The 19,877-nt window shown below is 41.9% G+C and overlaps 1 protein-coding gene across 8 annotated transcripts in view; it reads right to left on the bottom strand.

The window, feature by feature from the left end:
• PECAM1 (platelet and endothelial cell adhesion molecule 1) overlaps positions 1-19,877 on the bottom strand; it is a 36,159-nt gene that overhangs the window by 2,534 nt on the left and 13,748 nt on the right. For 4 of the 8 annotated variants that reach the window (XM_030233798.2, XM_018918909.3, XM_009094338.4 and 1 more), the window contains exons 11-15: positions 17,179-17,249; positions 16,461-16,517; positions 15,175-15,243; positions 10,671-10,727; positions 3,875-3,897 (exon numbers count right to left, since the gene is read on the bottom strand). In XM_030233798.2, the coding sequence (XP_030089658.1) occupies positions 3,875-3,897; positions 10,671-10,727; positions 15,175-15,243; positions 16,461-16,517; positions 17,179-17,249 (277 nt within the window). The remainder of the gene's footprint in view (positions 1-3,874; positions 3,898-10,670; positions 10,728-15,174; positions 15,244-16,460; positions 16,518-17,178; positions 17,250-19,877) is intronic. The other 4 variants (XM_018918903.3, XM_018918905.3, XM_018918910.3 and 1 more) reach the window with 2 other exon arrangements.

Raw genomic sequence — 19,877 nt, 5'->3', positions numbered from 1 at the left:
AAAAAATACTTTTGGGATCACTTGAGTAAGATGAGAAAGCCACTGAATAACACCTCGAAATTCCTGCAGAGAGATGTAAATTGTACAGGTTTCTGTCTCAGAGGGCACATGCTGAGCTTGGACAAATAGGCAGCTAAAAGTACACAATGTCCTCATGTACTGCCAGTCCTCCTGAACCCCTAGGACAGAACCCAACAAACAAATACACAAACACATCTAGGAGGGAGCAGGAGAGGAGGACATGTGAAGTCAGAATGTACTGCTGAGGTAAATTTGACACAATACCAATTAGTGTTTGGCGAAGTAGCTATCTCATTGTCAAGATATTTCCTTCAATATGTTTTCAGAAACTGGGACCATTAAATAACTTGGAAAGATTGCCAGCTCTGATTTCAGGAAGGAAACCTCCTCCCAGTTCCTCTCTAAGTAATTCATTTCTTTTGCAAATACTTCCTATGGATTGCATTTAAGATACAAATTTCTGAAACAGAGGAGATGGAGGGAAGCAACCCCTGACATAAAACTTCAGGCTCCTTTCTAAATGACCTAAAAATCCAAGACATTCAGGTTCAAGGTACTCTGGACTGCAAATCAGTCACAACCTGTACTGCAACTGAGCCTTTATATAGTTCAATAAATTCAAACTTTGACTAATTATTTTTCTAAGTCATCACCTTTCTTGACACAATACAAACACTTTCAATGCACCTGTGTTAGTACACAGTGTTTACTAAAAGCCTGAACTCAATTTTGTGATGGTCTCTCATTGAAGAAGAAGAAAAGCTCCTAATTTCCCTGCTGGATTATATTTATTCTGACAGAAACTACATAGGGGCAAATGCACAAAAGCAGGACTAGCAACCATTAAAATTATTTGCTACATCTTCCTTCTCCACAGAGCAGTTTTCTGGTCTGCCTGTGACATCTGGAAGAGCAATGCAGAACTGAATGTTAACAGACTTTATCTGAGCAGTGGAATGCACATTATTGGAATTTAGGGAGTTAGAAGGACATTGGGATCTGATGAGTCTCCACCACCATTACTGAAATAAAAAGGCTGCATATCCTCCCTGAAAACAGAGCTCTTAGCAAAATACTCCTCTGTGCTGTGCTCCTTTGTCTCACACTTCTGGAACATCCATTACTTCCTAAACAGAGTCAAATTCTACAAGTTTTTGACAGCCCCCCAGCTGAGCCATGTAGCATTCCCTGGGATTCAGGTGCCAGCTGAGCAGCCCAGCTCCTGAAGGGCCCTTCCACTCACAAATAAAGGAGCAGCAGATCAAATGCAACTTCACCTCTGAGCCAAACCCTTCATTTGGCTATCAAGAAGCAGAACAGCTGGGGAGGAAGTTTAAGCCACTTGATCACTTTATAAGGAGCATTTTCCTTTTCATGAGTAGGATCAACAGCTCCTCATTTGGACCAAACCTCTGAGATACATCACAGTTAAGCATGTGTGAAAATGAGCTACTGAAAAAAAAAGCAGTTGCAAGAAAATGATGATAAAAAGCACCTTAGCAGCTCCCTGACTCTTCTGTGTTCGTCTGTGTGGCTTGTAAAGTGCTGAGAGACAAGAAAGGGAATGGAAAATCTATGAAGAAATTCATCTGCCCAGTCCAATTTTAGGTCACTTATTTGGAGAGGGAGGTGCTGCTTTGGTCACAGGCTTTATTGGGAACAGAAGTGGGAATTTAAGAAGCAGAAGAAAAGGCTCTGTTCTTTTGCTATGTCCTTTAAAGCACCAATAATGAAAAAAAAAAGGAATAGTTACTATGTTAATACATGAACAATATAGCCAAGGAGGGACAATGTCTCAGACATTAACTCAGTAAGGCAGCTTCTAGGAAAACTCAAGAAGGATGTGCAAGTGTTATAAAACTGACTTTGCTCTGGGGTGTTTCTGAAAATGAGATTAGTTTTACAGAATAACAACTACTTTTATTACCCTTCTACTGCTAACACGAGAGTAATAAAAGAAGCACAAAGAAACACTGCCCTCAGCTGACACTTTTCTTCCTTCAATCTGACATTACTTCATGGATTGCCTGGTTTAGCAAGCTTTAATAGCCCAATTAATTATGAAAGTGATTCACACACGGTGGTCAGTTTATTTTCACTGACTTTTTCTTATACTTCCATGGAGAGAAATTTTACTCACTTTTGGCCACAGGAAAACAAAGAAACATCTCTGTGTCCATTAGAAATTCTGTAGGCTGTGGAAAAAAGAAGAAAAAACCTCCTCCCTGAGCTTACACTTCATGCCTGTCACAGCCACCCTTGACCATTTTTTTTTTTTTTTTGTTTGGACAGGGACAAACTTTCTTCTGCATGACTCTCCAAGGAATGCCTGGTATAACCCAGGGGAGGGTTCAGCTCAACATATTTTTAGAAAACTGAGAGCAAAGAATAAAAACAGACCTTTTAACTAAGAGAGACAATGACACTATAAACCCTCCTGGCCTGTGTTAATATGAGTCTGTTTATTGTAACACAATCTGTGACCTTCAGTGCACTGCCAGTGTCTGTAAATAATACAATGGGCTGCCTGTGTATCCCATGGGGATGGGAGTGCTGATGGAGCCTTTAAAAACTCCAGTGGATGCCATGAGCTGACGTAGACTGGGCTATTGTGATTCTTATTTATGAGTCTCTCCTTTTTTTCTTTTTAAGTACAAGCTCTAAAGTCTCAAAGTGGGTGGCAAAAAACCACCATCTGCTTAGTCTGAGTTGGATTTGAGAGCATATCTAACATTCATAAAAGTGCTCCTGAAATGTGAGTTCCCTGCCTCTCAGATCTCCTGAGGGCAGAGTAACAGCTCATTCAACAGATTTCTTCTATTTAAAAAAATGCCATATTTTGTCACTGGCTTCTCAGCACTATGAAGCTGTTCACCACCCACAGAACATTCACAAAACTCCACATTTTTAGCTGAGATCCTCCATATATATGGATGGTGTTAGTCCCACTTCTGTGACCCAGCTATCACCCAGCTTTGTGCTCTGCAATAAAAACTGTTTGCCTTCAAAATTTCTTACAAGGTCTCAGTTTACTGCCAGCCCTTGGAGTCATCCTACCTGCTCTACCAGTGGATGAAAGCAAGCCCAGGAGGAAAGAGCCCCAGAGAGTGAACAGAAGGGACTTCTGCAAGTTGGGCTGATGCCATCCCTGCTTGGTTCAGCTGCTCTCACCTCAGGAAGGAGCTCACCTCTCTGGGCATTCCAGTCCCAGGGGATGTGTGAGAGCAGGCACATCCCTGGCACAGTCACTGGCACTGGGGATGGCAGATGGCACTGGAGCAGCAGCTCTGTCCCCAGTGATGCATTTACAGGTAAGCAGTTTTCTTCTGCAAATCTCCTGTGCCTCCAGAGCCATCCCTCACCTTGTGCCACCCTGCCAGAGTTGGTGGCACAGACCCAGAGCTGTGCAGGTGACAATGGTCTCCTGGGAGATGTTACCTGGGCAGGTGACAATGGTCTCCTGGGAGATGTTACCTGGGCAGGTGACAATGGTCTCCTGGGAGATGTTACCTGGGCAGGTGACAATGGTCTCCTGGGAGATGTTACCTGGGCAGGTGACAATGGTCTCCTGGGAGATGTTACCTGTGCAGGTGACAATGGTCTCCTGGGAGATATAACCTGTGCACCTCCACACTCCAGCCCCTTCCACAGACTCCTAAAGCTGACCATTCCACAAACAGAGGATTTAAAGTCTAATTCATGAAAATACATACAAAGGGATTGCTCCATATCTGTCCTGCAAAGGTCCCAGCAACAAACAAACCACCTCAGCCCTTGAGCACCATCTCACCAGATGCACAATCATCTCACCCATGTCTCTATATTTAAATGATTGTATAAAATGTATACTTACAGAATGCCTGTTTTCCATAGAATCTGCAAAATAAAATACAATGAATAAATTATTAAATGAACCAGTTTTCTGTTCCAGAAAATACAGGTATAGGTACTTCAAGCCTTCTGTTCACTTTGCAATGATGTAGAATTCCTACCTACATCTAAGGTTAAAGCTCTGGGCTTTGAGGAGTGTCTAAGTTCTGGTTTAATCCAAGTGCAGGGGGGAGAGCAGACATTTCAAAGGCCACAATGAACAGGACCTGTTTGGCAGCTTCTCTGATCATGTGCTAGAGTAGAAGTCTCTACTGAGGGCACAATCTGGTACTGGACAAGAGGGTCTTCCTTTTACAGGCAAGTTCTCATCAGCATTTTACTTCCTAATCCAGTTCCTTGCCAGGAAAATAATGTATTGCAGAAATCCAGTTGAGGATATAATTTTCAGGGCAAAAATAACATCTTTGTTATATATAACATCTTTGTTAAAATAACAGCAAAGACACCTGACATTTTATTAATAAAGAGTTGCTTGTTCCCAATGAAAAACCTGAGGGCCAGCAAGCTCTTTCCTTTTAGGGTCAGTGAACTTTAGGACTAGATCATACTCTTATTTCAAAAAAAAGTGGATTTAGCTATTCAGAAATTTCACAGAATACATTCAAATACCAAAGCAAAACTATTTCTTTCCCCTCTCAAAGTAACTCCAGTTTTAGGAGAGGATTTCAAGTCTTGTTAAGAGTGCTCATCTGTATGTTCTGTTGAGATATTTCACATGTGGCAAAAGTAAGTGCTGAATCTTGAAGGGCATTTTCTTGCCAAGTGTTTCAGATTCACTGGAGAGAGGATGTGTGAAGGAAATTAATGCAATGTTCAACAAAAGGGGGTGGACTGGGCCTTGGGTTAATCTCCCCACTATTTTTTATATAAATGGGGGTTAGTTTCTGAATCTTTGTTTTTTCTAATTATATATTTTTAAATAGCAAATTAAAAAATCAGCCTTCCATAGGCAGAACACTTATGTAAATTCTGAGAAATTCCCTGAAATCACTAAATAAAGGACATTATGCAGAGCACTACTACCACTATTAGACCCTAATAAAAGTCTTTGAGAAACTCTCTTGTCAGCCAGCAGAAGTAACAAGGAAACAGCACAGGTGAAGGTCTCTGGCACGGTACATTTGGAGTTTTCTACCCAGAAAGGATTAAAAACTGATGTGACTACAGCACCTTACAGCAGTGCATGAACTCAAATTCAGTATAAAATTGATCCCAGTGTTTGGCAAGATTGATCCACATAGGTTTAGACATTAGGAAACAAAAGAAGAAGTTACATGGAACACACAAAAAAGCATTTTTGTGTCCTGAAAGCCAACAGAATTGAACAAAACCACTGCTGACCCAGTGCTACATCAAAGCTTGGCTTGAAGAGGACAAAAGCATACATTAGGTTTATGAAGTGAGGCATTAACAAGCTGTCATTTAGTCTCTGTCACAATGTATTGTTCTCACAGGAAGGAGGAAATGAGAAATTCTGTGTAAATTCCAGACTTCAAACAACGGGATGTTGGCTACCCCAGCCTTGGAGGTCACAGTGCCAGTGATCCTGCCTCCTTGTTACCTGTCACCCACATCCACAGCTCTGGGGCTTTCTAGCTGAGTGTCACAGCTCTGCCAGGAAATGTCACACTCTGTGTCAGGGAAGTGCTGCTGGGAGCCTGGGTGATTTCCACCAGGTACCACTCAGGGCAGCCACTGATAAAGGCACAATGACACACTGCTTTTGCTGATTCTTTACCATGTCAATCTTTTCACAATCTTTTTTATTTCATTTTTGTTTAAAAAAATAATAAAAAAGAGGTGGTTTTACTTTTTTACTAGTTTACTGTAGAACTGACAGATTATTCATAACACCTTGCTTTCCCTTACTGCCAAAAGTGGGGAATTGAGAAATGCTGGATTTTAGACACACAGAAAAATTGGTCAAGCTTCTGTAGAAGCTTCACGTTTTGTGAAAGGAATCAGAGCTGAAGGTCTGGTACTGGTGATTTCTAAAATATTCCCAAGTCTAAAAAAGGTAGGTTTTATGGACTTCTGATGGATATAAACTCTTGGTATTGCTTCTAGTTGATGGGATTTTAAATTCAAAGAACACATTTTTACAAAGGAGTGAATACAGCAGGAATTTAAGACACTGTCACCCCCACCTGCTCTACCATTTCTTGTTGCTAGAGGTTATGGAGAGGAGAGTGTGTGCCTAAACAGCTGCAATTGTCAATCCAAGGCACCTCCAGCCCTGGTGAAAGCCAAGATGTCAGAGCATGAACCAAAGGTGCTGAGCTGCAGACACACACAAGGTTCTGCCAAGGCCTTTACTGGAGCAGTAGCTTCCATCAGGGAATCTTGGCAGGCAGCTTGGGAACAGCTCTGACACGGGGCATGCACGCAATCCAGCTCTGCTCTGCAGGTTCAAGCAAGGTCAGAAGCTCCCTGCATATCTGTGCCTTACTGAAACCATCTGGCTTTGCCTGATTTTTGGCTGAAGCTGTTGTAAGCACTTGGCTCTGGAATCAATGTCTCACAGATCCAGGCATGAGTCTAGAATATGTCTAGAAACCCAAAGATCCAAAGAATTTTTATACTGGAGAGAGGACAAGTTATTTGCCTGGGTTTGGACTGCCTGCAACTGTCATGTGCCCAGAATACCTGAGTTCTGAGCAGCACAATGAATCCCCAGACCCTGTGAGTTCTTCCTATGCTGGAAAAGGATTCAGTGGGAAATTCTGGCTAAGATGTAGGTGTTAAACCCAAGGCTCAGTAGCAGGAAAGTATTTGAGCAGATTTCCTGATTGCTAGAGCTGATTTCGAATAGATTTGTTCCAACCCTCTGAATGCAGTGGGGATTTCTCATGCCTCTTTCCACTGGGCTATATTTATTTTTCCATAGTACATTGTTGGTTGCTGTAGGACTCTTAGAATTTCCTGTCTCACTGCTGCAATTGCTTCCAAAGTGACCAACTCATTTTTCCAGACTTAGCAGCATAAAGGCTGGCTCTGCATTTTGTTTGCTGCATTTCCACTTTCTTAATAAGAAATTGGGAATTGTTATCTTGCAATAAGCCACAGTGAGCTCAGTCCAGTGCAAAGCCTATCACTGGCTTCTGTGAGCTTTGGGTCTGACACATAGCAAAGACAGAGTTCACTGAAGGAGAAAGAATGTACCAATAACATCATCTTCCACAGGAAGTGTCCTGGAAAAATGTGAGGAAATCTGGGAGCTGGAGTTGGCTCTAATTCTCCTCAGCAACAAGAACAGGACTGTGCTATCCCAGAGCTGGGATCAACGTTGAGGGAAGGAGCTGAGATAAAGAACCAGCATGGAGATGCTTGGGCTTCCTGCCCCTGCTGCCTCTTGGGAAGATGAAAGGTGTGATGGAAAGAAATCATGCCTGAAAGAGCCTCCACCCAGGCAGCTGAACTCGTGTGAGACATCCTGAGGCTCCCTCAGGAAGAGCTGCCAGCCTGGATCCAGCAGAGGCACGGGAGGCAGCAGGGCCACAGCCATTTTATCTTTCCTGGCAGTCTGTGGATTTAGACAATTTCCTGGTTTGCTTAAGTTTTAGACTATATCACTTCTTTCTGAACAAAAAGTAGCAACTTTGGGACTGGGCTGGGTATTCCTGACTGACAATATGCTTTGGCCTTTTCACAGAGCAACCAGAGAAAGCAGGATTTTAAGGAAATTAGTTCACCCTGATGAGCCTGAAGGACTTTTACACAAAGCTGTCACTGACCTGAATGGCACTAACTGACCATTCCCCAAACTGCCATTTGGCTGTAAGGTCTGATTCAAGGTTGAGGCTTGAGGTTTTTGGTATTTTATCAAAAATACTAAAGTAACAGCCCATTGCTCTAAAAAAGGCTTTAAAACAATGCTTGTGTGAACATCCTGAACGCCAAATATGTTTCTGAATTCAACTACTCTTTCAAAAACAATGCAAGGACAACTTCTTATCTCACAGTTGCTTGCAGAGCAAAGAGAGCAGCATCCTCCTTAAACTCTCATCACAGCAGAGGAAATCCAGCATCCAACTAACCAGAGACTGACATTATTTGACTTTCATTCAAAACATACCTGACTAGAATGGGATTTCACAAATTACCTGCTTTTCCCCACTGCAAATGAGTTAACTGCAGTTAAGCACATGCAGATCTTCTGGGAGCTGAAATGTGCATTTGACAGTTTGCTTCTGTCTATCTCTAATGTAAAACCACCTCCTGAGTCCTGGCACTCAGAACGAGGAAAACAGCACAGCAGGGAGGATGGGGACTCTTCTCCACAGTGTGGTGGAGGCACTCAGATGGTAGAAGCAGGAGCTAACACAGCCAGCACCAGGAAAACAAAAAGCACAATGACAGATGCTCAGCACACTGCCAAAGGCCTGGGGCTTGGGAAAGCTCTGAGCTTTATCAGCACTATGGATTCATGGTGCAGATTTTGGATAAGAGCAAGCAACAGCTCTAGAACTCAACAACAACAAAACTCTATAGCAACAGCTCTAGAACTCAAGAACAACAAAACTCCATAGCAACAGCTCTAGAACTCAAAATACAGGAGCTGGTTCCTGCTGTGGCATCTGCCTTACTGGGGGTAGCAGTGAGAGTTGTCAGAAGAATGAAGAGCAAAAATGTTTTAGCTCAGTCACAAAGAACTGTGTCAGACATAACAACTACTGCCTGTCCTTCAGCTTCCTCACTAGTGCACACAATTTCTGGAATACACAGACAACCCCTTCATAAGACAAAAGTGCCTATGAAGCACTCAATTCTAATGAAACCAAAATAGTTACCTACAAACAAATAATAATAAAATGTTACATAGGTCTTAGGGGTTAAATATGTCAAACTGTGTAGTTGACACCAATTCCTAAACTCATGTGATTTCCACAAGGACACATTTGTCTGAATCATTGCCTTCCTGAAGTAGGTTGTATTCCTGGGCTTTTGCTCAAAAATATCAAAGAATAGAATGGTAAATCAACTTCTGCACCCACTAGTCATGTTCAGCATCTGTCACAATTGGCATAATTTCATATGCTTATATTAATATATTTTTAAATAGACAGAATATTTCCTAGGGATCCTCCAGTGCATTTACACTTTGCACCTCACAATCACACAGCCTATGGAAACTCCAAGGCAGTGTTACATTAACTGTAAGCTAGCCCTGCACTGCTGGGTGATGCACTGCTTATCTAATTGAAACACTTTTCCTGTGTATCAGTCAGGAAAAACAGACTGTGATTGAAACAATAAACTGGTACTGTGTTTCCAAGAATAACTGAAACTTAGAATGTTATGCCTAAAAGAGCAGGTGGACTGCAAGATTAAGGGGTATTTGCAGAATCTCTGCTTAATTCAGCTCAGAATTTCAATCATATCCCATTTTACTGCAGTTCCCACCTTATGGTGTTACAGCCTTTTAAGTGCTCTTTGAATTTTAGCTCTGCTGTACCAGCCTGGAGTTTACATCCTCTGTTATGTACCAGAAAAAACCCAGGGCTGCTGAGTGGTGTGATAGTCACCCTCACACCTGGGCAGAGCAGGCGAGGATTATACAGCAGCTTCTGCAGCTTTTTATAGGTCCAGTTCACACTCACTGGAGAACATTTCAGAACATTTGTGGCCCTGGAGTCAGCCCTAAAATAAACTGTGTTTTTTCTCCTGATGGTCCTGCATGAAGTGCCTGGCCACACTCTTAAGTGTGAAAGATATTCTGATTTTCACTGCAAGGCTGTGAAAAATGAGTACACCACACAGGCACAGCACCAAGGATTCCAAAATTCCTTTGCCACTGTTGTCACTCTCCAAACACTTTGCCTTGAATGCATGACCTAATCTCTCTGTTTATTCAGCTGTAAAATGGAGATAAAAATTGGCATGTTAACTCTAACAAGGAAAAATTAAGTAATGTTTTCTAAAGTATGTGGAGACCCTCACAAAAAAAATTCCCCAGAGACATATTGTGTCAGAGGTGGGAAATGCCTTACAGAAAAAATAGAAACTTAAAGCACAACCAAAAATTAAAAATGGCACACAACAAAGCCTGAATGGGGACAAAATATGAATGGTTTGCAGCCCTAATATTTACAAATCTAGACTTCCTAACACAAAGAGAGAAGAGGAAATCCTTTCCAATTCAGACTTTGACAATCTGTGATGAAATAACCTTCTTTCAAGCCACTGTCTCTGAACTGATCAGTGCCAGAACATTTACAGACAGTAATGCCAGCAGGCTGCCACTGCCCACACACAGGTCTGTGTCAGAGGAGCTGCTGAATGATCACAGTGCTCTAAAGGCTTGTGGAGTCTCTTGTTGGGGGCTTTATAGACATTTGCTGGAGTTACACCCAAAGCAAATGGATTATTTTATAGCAAGTGACAAACATGGTCAATTGAGAGACAAATGTTTCTCTTGAGCAGTTTGAGATAACAGGACCTAGGATCCAGATCCAGATGTATGGCCCAAATATTCAGCAGATCCAGCACAAATGGGCTGATGAAGGAGATGTTACAAATATTAATTTGATTTATGAGGAGCCATGAAGATGTCATGCAATTTATCAACTACTGTGATTTTGTAGCTGCACTTTGGTATGTTCCTACCCAATAGGACTTGCAGCTCTTCTTTATTATGGCAATAATGTTCTAAATATTCAGTCTAAATATTATCTTATAAAATATTCAGTCACAAATTTATCCCTAACCCCTACACACACACTTCCTAAAAGTGTTTAATTTGTCACTAGCTTACTTACCATTATTCGTTTTTCTGATTTCACTATAAACTGTTTCAGTCCCCTTCTGTTCAGGAGCTAGAAAATGTATTGGCACAGAATCAATATATTTTCTTTTTTTTTTTTTTAATTTTTCTTTTTTGTTGTTGTTGTTTGTTTTTTGTTTTGTTTGCCTTATGAAAAGCTCCTTAAACAAACAGAATACACTTTTTTACTTTCAGAAAAGCAGCTACATAAGCAGCAATGAGCCTGTGGAGTCTGTGTGAAAAAGCAAGTACAACCCCCTCCCCAAACCCAACCTGTAAGGATCTGAGAGAAGGATGTCTCCTTCTAGATAAAAATGATGATGAAAATCTGCTTCCCTTTCTAAATTGGACTTCAGCATTCCCCTAATCTTCTTCTGAACTTGAACCAATACTGCTTTAATTTCACAGAGACATCTACCACTGGAGAACGCTTTCTCTGGATCACTTTGAAGAGCTTCTTCAATTTGTTCTAAGGATTTAGGGATCCTAGCCCTGAGGGGATCTATCACTTGGAAGACAAACTACAAACCCTTTTAGCAACTAGCCTGTCTAGATCTTAAAAAAAAAAAAAAAATTAAATTGCTGTGCTTTGTGAAATGTCTCAGAAGGATATTTGCAGATTTCACACTGCACAGCTTCCATTTATCTGGGAAAGGTCTCCTTTTGGACAGAGCCCTGTCTAAAGGCTTGAAAATAGCAAGAATCATTTTCTCTGTGGTCAGCATAAACTTCTGGCCAGTAGGAGAATAGAACAATCTCCTGGATTCATTATATGGCTTTGGTTTAAAAATCCCTGGGCAATCAAAGTGCTCCAGGCTGTGCATTTAAAACCACTTTCTTCACTGTAAAGTCTGTGATGGCAGGGTCCAGGAGTTTGCTGTTCATGGATCTCAAAGTGCTTCAGAAACACTCACTCATTTCAGTTAAACTGAGTCTCCTAGAAAACCTCAGATTTCTATCAGTATCACCTCCAGTTTCTGTGGACCTTCCACAAACCAAGAAGTTAAATTTTTCTAGTTAAAGTTAAATTTAAAAAATAATTTGTTTCCTCTTTATAAAAAAAAAAAAAAGGAAAGAAATTAAAATATCTTGACACAGAATCTTGTGCTTTAGCTATTAAAAATCCCCAACATTTAAAAAATTCAGACATAATGATTTGCAGACTTGGAGTCAAGACTGTTACTGTTCTGCATTGCCCTGGAGAACCCAACTGTCTCTGGCACCACATTCTGATTTCCCAAAGCTAGTTCCACTTTTTTTTTTTTTTTAATTCTGTTCAGCATCCTTTAAATGCTGTGAGCTAACAGCAACACATCAGAATGGAGTTGCAAAACTGCTATTAATTTAAACAATAGCAGCTACACTTCCCCAAGTGTCTGATCACAGCTTTCAAACTTGCAGCCTTGGCATGAACTTTCTTTGCAAAATAATTTGAAGATCTGAATGCATATTTCAAATGCTTACAGACTACTGTTTAAATTATCAATTCAGTTTCCAGTGAAGTAAGAATTAATCTTGGAATTTTAATAAAAGGTAGCTCATTTTGTTTAGGACTCTTTTTTAGTAGGTAACAGTCCTAAATCTACTCCTATTGACTCTGTGCAGAGACTTGGTTTGAGGCATTTCCTTAGTTCGCTTTTTCATTTTTTATCATACCCATTTCATTATATTGTGGTATAATGCCCCTGCCCATGTTATTTCCTTTGTCAACCTTCCAAAAGTTGTCCTAGCACTGAAAAAATGTGCCAGGAGAAATTACTTGGGTGATTTGACATTTTGTTCCCACTAATTTTCTAATGTTGCCTCCCTGCAGATAACTAACTAGATATAAAAGTAAAATAAGGAGAACATTCTTACTCAGCCATACTTAGCAGTTTCTGCCTTGTCACTTCAGGGATGGCTCCTGACCTGTCTTTAGCCCCTGCTTTTGGTTTTGCTCAGATTCCCAATAAAGGGTCTAAATCACCTTGCCATCTTTTTTCTCAACTAAGCTTTAGAAAAGACAAGCACTATATTTTTGTCAAGCATACAAACTTAGTAAGTATTGAATTGAATAATTCCAGATAAAAGTATTCCAGAAATTAACAGATAGCTCAGACATGACTTGAAAAACAGGGTAAAACAGTGTTTTCAAATGTAAGTAATTCCTTGCTGATAAAGACAAGGTGCTCATCCTTCTACAATAATTTCAACTTTGTTTGAAGTGACATTCAATCGATCCCAATTCTCAGAAGTGACAAAAAGGCAACTGTTACAGCTTAGATACTGCAGCATTTATTTTAGTAGCCTTTCACAGTACACAAAATATGACTCTCCTGCTCCTGAGAACATTAGTATTGACATTGACAACAGTGGCAGGAGGAACAAATGATTGGAAAGATAAATTAAATTGAGGTTAGGCCAGAGAGATCAAAGAAATCTGCAGTTCCTCCAAAGGCAGAAGGATTCAGACTCTGTGTGTAGCTGCTGGATGAGCAATGTGTGCCCAGAGAAAAGGTAAATGTGATTAACTTTGTCTTCCTTTAGAAAATAAGAGGAATCAGAAGAGGGAAAGGGATTTGGAGCAAGGTGATAATCTGAAAGTTCTGTTCCCTAGGAAGGGCTGGTCATACCCACACACAGACATGAAAGAATATTATGACTGGGAACAAAACCTTACAATAACATCAACGTAACAGAAGTATCAGCAGCAGCCCTGTGGCCAAATTCTCTCTCTGGCTGTACATGATTATTACAAGGGAATATTAAGAAACTTGGCTTTGCCTCTCTTTTCCCAAGAATAAATCTCATCCTGTTTTCATTGTGATAGGCAGTGCAGAGCTCAAGAGATAACTTGGTTTCATACAACTCCTTCTATTTAAGCAGCATCCTCAGGATGCTCTCAGAGAGGAACACATTAAATACTTTCAGTGCAGTTTCCATTTCCATAACCAAAGCACTCCACTGTGTCCTGGGGCAACAAAGGAAATCGATCAGGGAACTGTTGATGTCTCTGTACACTCAAGCACAGTTCAGGATTACAGAATCTATCAGTGTTCTGTGTGCTATGCACAGGTCTGTAGCATGAGGCAGCACTCAAAATAATCTGATCTCATTTACAAACCACAGTAAACATTATTCTGTGGTTTAATGGGGTTCTATCTACAGAGCATAGATATTGTCTTATTACTTAGTCTGATACACAGGAATAGTGTTATATATCAAGAATGGATGAACATGCTGTTTTTATAGGTGTTGATCTTGAATTTAATAGGGCTTTTAATTTAAATAATGCACTATTATATCTTACTGTTCTACACCTTTGTAGAATGGTGTGCACACCACCACTGTAGAATTGTAGTGCACACTCAGAATCAGTTGGAACAATTATTAGCCCTATTCTGAAGAAGAGTACAACAACTGTGGCCCTTCAGTGCAGAATTCAGCAGAGGTGGGTAAATAGCCTGCTTCAAACACAGGGAAGAGAGACTCTGTGATGAATGATAGCAGGAAATGAAAACAAAAAGGACAGGAGGGCTGGCTGTTCCGGGAGGGCTTGGCTGCCAAGCTTAAAGAGTGAGCACTCTTGCCCAAACATCTGTGCTACCAGCTAAACAATCATGTCTTTGGTCTCTGCAATAAGTGACTAGTCCTTCCTACCAGGAAGAAGGAAATTTATCCATTTCTTCCTCAGTCTGCTTCTCATTCAGCTGAAGCAAAGAAGCAAGAGCAGAGCATAAACTTCTCTTGCAGGGTTTATTCACTTTAACCCATTTGGAGCTTTTGCAAATTTCTGAAAGGTTTGGCAGCTTTCAATACAAGGCCATAATGGCATTGGAGTTCTCCAGATGACACAGAATGACTGAAGTGGGAATTTGGGTGGTGAATTAATTTCCATGGCTATTTCTCCTTCAAGGTTGCAGACTTGTACCTCAGCCCCACGCTCTGAGGTCTGGTTACTGCAGGGAGGAGGACAGAGTTATCTGAGCATCAATATCTCATTTCTCTGTTTAAGGTGCCACAAAATCCAGGATGGTCTCCAGGATGGTCTCCAGGCCTCTCCAGACTAAGAGACTAAATCAACACCTTTTCTACCACAAGTGAATTACAGCTTTGACCCTTCAACCAGTTCCTTTACAAAGGAGGAAATTCCACTGGTTTCTGTTCTCTCTATTACCCTACCCTGTGGCAACCTCAAGTTGCTCTCAGTGAATTTGGTCTCTTTAACATGGATATTTCACAGCAGGATGCCTTCTGCTTAGAGCCACAGCTCCAGCTGGGAGCCTTGCTCCACACGGCCCTCCTGTAAATAGGAATGATCCCAGGGGAAGAACTGCAGGAAGAGCAGCACAGGAGCCACAGCACCAGCCAGGTTTAGAAGCACTCCTGGCAGGAGACTGTCAGCACACAAAGCACAGCCCTGGCATTCCCAGGTGCCAATACCAGGCCAGTGTCAGGGAGCAGCAAGAGCCCCAAAGCTGCTCCCAAAAATAACCCATAGAGGCTGGAGAGTTTATTACCTCTGTGAGGATCAAGCGTGGAGACTTCGACTTCAGTGTAATCCACCTCAGCACTCTCAAGGTCAGGTCCTGCCCCAAAAATATCAAGAAGATGTTTCTTTGTAGGACTGAACGCTTCATTTGAGCTGTGGGCCTGATCCTGCTGCCACTGAAATTAATGGACAAGTCCCAGTTGACTGTGATAGGTGCAGGACCAGGCACTGCTGATGGCACATGGGAGTTACTCTGCCAAACTGTAAGGCCAGCCCATTCCTGAGGGGCATCCCACTCCAAAGGGCAGAAGACCAACTAAAGGCAGATTTCTAAAACTGTGGGACATGCAAATTGTGCCTAAAACTGTTACGTGCAATGTAACACCTTCAAAAGTGGCACAACACAAAACAGAGTAGGGAATTACCAGAGCTTCTCCCATATTCCTGCTCCAGCTGCTCTTCCCTTTCTCTCCCTGCCATCACTTTCTTGTTTTCTGTGGCTGCTATGGCAGGACACTTCCCATTCTGCACTCTCCTCGCATTTCAAACCATCTTTATGTCTTTCATGGCCTCCCTCATCACCAGTCATTCTCCAAATTTCTGCTTTGCCAATTGGCCCATTTCAGCACTTCTCTCCCAAGCTGCCTCTCAGCCTCACAAAAAACATTTGGAATGGAACCCACTTTCCTCCTCAAAATGCTTCCCTGCCACAATACCCACAGCAAGCCTGGCAATGATCAGACATCTGACCTACAGGGCCAGTGGCTGACAGGAACTGGCTACCTGGGTACAGCAGACACAGAGACAGCTGCTGCTTTCTACTCTATTTTTAGAGTGGGGTGGGGATGGTGTTCTACCACATTTCTGTAAGAGCTGGAAGGAACCATAACATTCATTCACACTGAAATCCTGCAGAACAGATTTGGCAGGTTATTTTATTCAGATTTCATAGCAGGTTATTTTTAGATTTAATTCTTAGATATTTCAAGATTCAGAGAAGTGAAGAAATGACAGAGAAGTAAAAGAAGCAGAAATGTGTAGAAAATCTTGGGTTTTTTTAAAAAAACAGGATATTTGTAATATAGAACTTCATATTTTGGGTAGAAGTTGTATTTTTATACCACCCATCATTAGATGGCCTGGGATCTAGCACAGCTCCATAAGGCAATTGATAAAAGGGTCCTATTGGTGTCATTTTGGACGTGGGAAAAAAGGGATGGCCCTATCATTACTACCTCACTACTGCCCTTAGAAAACATCAAGACTTTCAATTATAAAACAATTTTAAAATCGATTGTTTAAGTATGGAATTACCTTTACTCTCATCTGTTGATTTCATGTGATTCTCATTATCTTCAATGTAACCTGATCCTAAAATATGAAAGCCGAAGTTGAGCTGATAAAATGTTTATTGTACCAAATGAAATAAATTAATTACACAGCTGCAATTCCTACTGCCATTATCTGTATTTCCATATAACTCATTCTACTTTTAAATTCCCACCTAAGACATTCAGGTGGGAAGAATGTGACTTCTTAAATAATTAGCTAACAAATACTCAAAGGGCAACTTTGTCTTGTCAGGTGCTCTAAACATCATGTCCACCTGTCATTGCCAAGGGCACTGAGGTCCTGCAATGAAAGGTACCCAGGCAAGTTAACATCTCTATACTGTGGTCACATCACAGGGCCATGTGCCACAGCTCAAATTTGCTCTTTGAAATAATTTCCTTGCAGCTGTGTCAAAAGCAGAAAGTAATTTTCTTTTACCATGATTTCTCCATCTGTGATATTGTCAATTGATTGCCTGGGAGAAGTGTATGAGCAGACTTATAAACCAATCTGTGTAAGACATGCTCATAAAAACTGTACAAAGACAAAATGACAGAAGATACCTTGGACAATGTTATTGGTATCTCTCTGTATTCCCAAAACATTGGGCCCCATCCAAACAATAACTGCGAAGTCCAGAACTTTAAATAGATGTTAAATTAAACCAATTTACTAACAGTCTCATGGCAAAATAACCTACCTGAATAGTAGTTTCCATCACTGGGTGGTCTTGTTAGTTTCTCACTTGCCAAGTTTGGAGCCAAGGCAGAACTGAAAAACAAACCAATAAAACTTGATATAATTATCCAAAACCAGTAAATAAAACCAAGAACATGATTCTGTGCAAAGATCAGTCACTGTCTATGCTGACTACCATATACTCTTAACCACTGAAACTAATGAAAATTTTGCCTTTGCTTTAGGAGAAACACAAGGAAACTTTAGGGTAAAAAATGTTCCCTATTGGATTATTCTTCTTTAAGACCTCTGTATTTTCACTTTTATTCCATATTTAAATGCATTCAGATACAGACCTGACATTCTTGTATTTCACTTATCTGGCCTATTTTTCTATTTTTAGAGTATTTCCTCATCCTGTTGTTGTGTTAGCAGGTGGAACATGAAGCACAACCATCTATTGTCTGCAGGTGTGCACTGTAACAAGCTATATTCATGTGAAGCAAGGCTTACAGCCCTTTATACACAGAAATATTGCACCACTATCCTAAAGAAGGTGTTGTGGTTTAACCCCAGATGGCAGCTAAACATCACACAGCACTCACTCACTGCCTTGCCCTGCCACAGAGGGATGGGGAAGAGGATTGGGAAAAGATAAACCCCATGGATTCAGATAAGAACAGTTTAATAATTCAAATAAAGTTAATAATGATAATAATATCCATGAAAATGAGAGAGAAAGAGAGAGAAAGCCCAAGGCAAGCAGAGGATGCCCCGAGCAGCGAGCAGCACCTCCCGCAGTCGCAGGCTCGGCGCAGTTTTGCTGCCAGGGCTGTGCTGAGACAGCGACCAGCACCTGCTTTATTCAACCTTCAGTAACCCTGCAACAGAAAGGTCTTCCAAGAGGTGGGACCAGGCAGCTGCTTCATTTCCTCCATCTCCAAGGCTGCTACACTGAAAGCTCATCAGGATTCTTCTGGGTCCTTGAAGTACCCACTCCTGAGATAGTCTATGCCTTTAGAACCTCCGGGCCAGTCCCAGTGGGGGCTTCTGCTTCCCAGTCAGGCTGATTTCAGCCTCCAGCAGTCAGCTCTTGGAATCCCCCTCCAGAAACACAAGTGGGTTCTGTCCCTTCACAGCCTGATAACATCAGGGTACACTGTGCACCTGGATCTGCTACAGCCTTATACTCCAGGGGGGCTGACGTGATGGGCCACGTGATCCTCACAGTCCAGTAAACAAGGCTGTCCCTCTCTTCCACATGGCTGGAGGCAGACCCCCTCTAGTCTTGGTCATAGGTTTATGCAACTTGCTTCTTGTGAAAATGGAGTAGAATTCCTTTCCATTGGATCGGGGATAAGATCAGCCCTTCCGCTCTGTCAGGAACTGCCCACTGCAGACCACAGCAACAGCTTTCCTGGAAGAACCCTCTCTTGTGATTACTCTTCCTTGCAATTCATGTAGGCCTGAAGTAGAATTTCTATCCCACTTCCTCATGTTGTCTCTGTAGGCCTGAAGAAAAAGCCAGGGTCTCCCCTGGTGTGTACCCTCAATATGCTCCCTTGACCAACGACACTTTCTGTTACCAGCTGAGATTCCAGACTGTGCATGTGGGGAGTACAATCTAGATCCTCTTTCAGCTGCTCAACTGCTTTCTCTACAGCAGGGACAAAGGAGGAAGAGATTTTTCTGTGTGCTGCTAGAGTTGGGGAGCCACTGCCTCCACCATTGGTGCCTGTTTGTGTCTCCAGACAGCACTGCCCGTGAGCTGGTGTACGAGGATGGTGCACTCTGGTCTACACATTTCTGATACTTGGTGTGTGCACATTGGGCTTCATCTGGATCTGTGAGTCACCATGTATTGTTTGGGTCATAATAAATTATCTGCCTCTAAGCATGGCTAGGTCCCTGCTGTACTGAGTACCTCTCTCCATGTGCTCCACTTCCCTGGGTGAAACAGAACATCTTCCTTGAAGAAATACCTTTCCTTGACAAGACCTGCTTCCAGAGGCTGAGGACTTGTATTACTCTTCTAATCACCTTGTCAATTCACCCTTCCCTAGAAAATGATCACAGCTGCTTGGCTTCCCTACTCCCTAATTCCACACTACCAGCCCCATTATCCCAGCATCTGAGCATCCAGGTGATAACATGCTCACCTGGATGATGGCTGAAATCCTTTTGGATATCCTGCAGCTCACTCAGGGACAGGGATCAAGAATCTCTTGTTCTGCCTCTTCCTCCTGTTCCTGTTATGACCTTGCTTTGTCCCTCTTTACTAAACAAGCCATCTTTCCTGGGCATTTCTCCTCCTTTTTCAAGGGGCAACTGCTACAGACAGGGGTTGGTCCTCTGGTTCAGCTGCATCACCCACCCCTGTGTCACAGTGTCTGTGATTACTGGAGTTTGAGTGCCCACTGTGCCTGTCGTGGGAGCTGGAGTAGCAAATAATTTTTGGACCCTAAACAAGAGCTGAAGCACATTCAGCCACTTGATACCAATAGGACCATGATGGTTCCAACATCCCAATGTATTCAAAATTCTCCTAATTCTCAAATGCTCTGGTAATTAGGCTGGAGAAGAAAGGGAGGCTGTGGGAAGATGTCTCTCCTCCATAGGCTGGTTGTCCGAGGAGTCAGGTAAAAGATGTAATTGTGAATAATTCCCAACAGGTGTCTCCCCACACACAGGTGATGGCAGCGCTGAGACCCGACCAGGTGA

The sequence above is a fragment of the Serinus canaria genome, chromosome 18 (genome assembly GCF_022539315.1).
Source record: "Serinus canaria isolate serCan28SL12 chromosome 18, serCan2020, whole genome shotgun sequence".
Lineage (NCBI taxonomy): Eukaryota > Metazoa > Chordata > Aves > Passeriformes > Fringillidae > Serinus > Serinus canaria.
The sequence above is the reverse complement of the archived record's forward strand: the minus strand, read 5'-3'. Positions and strand labels throughout refer to the sequence as shown.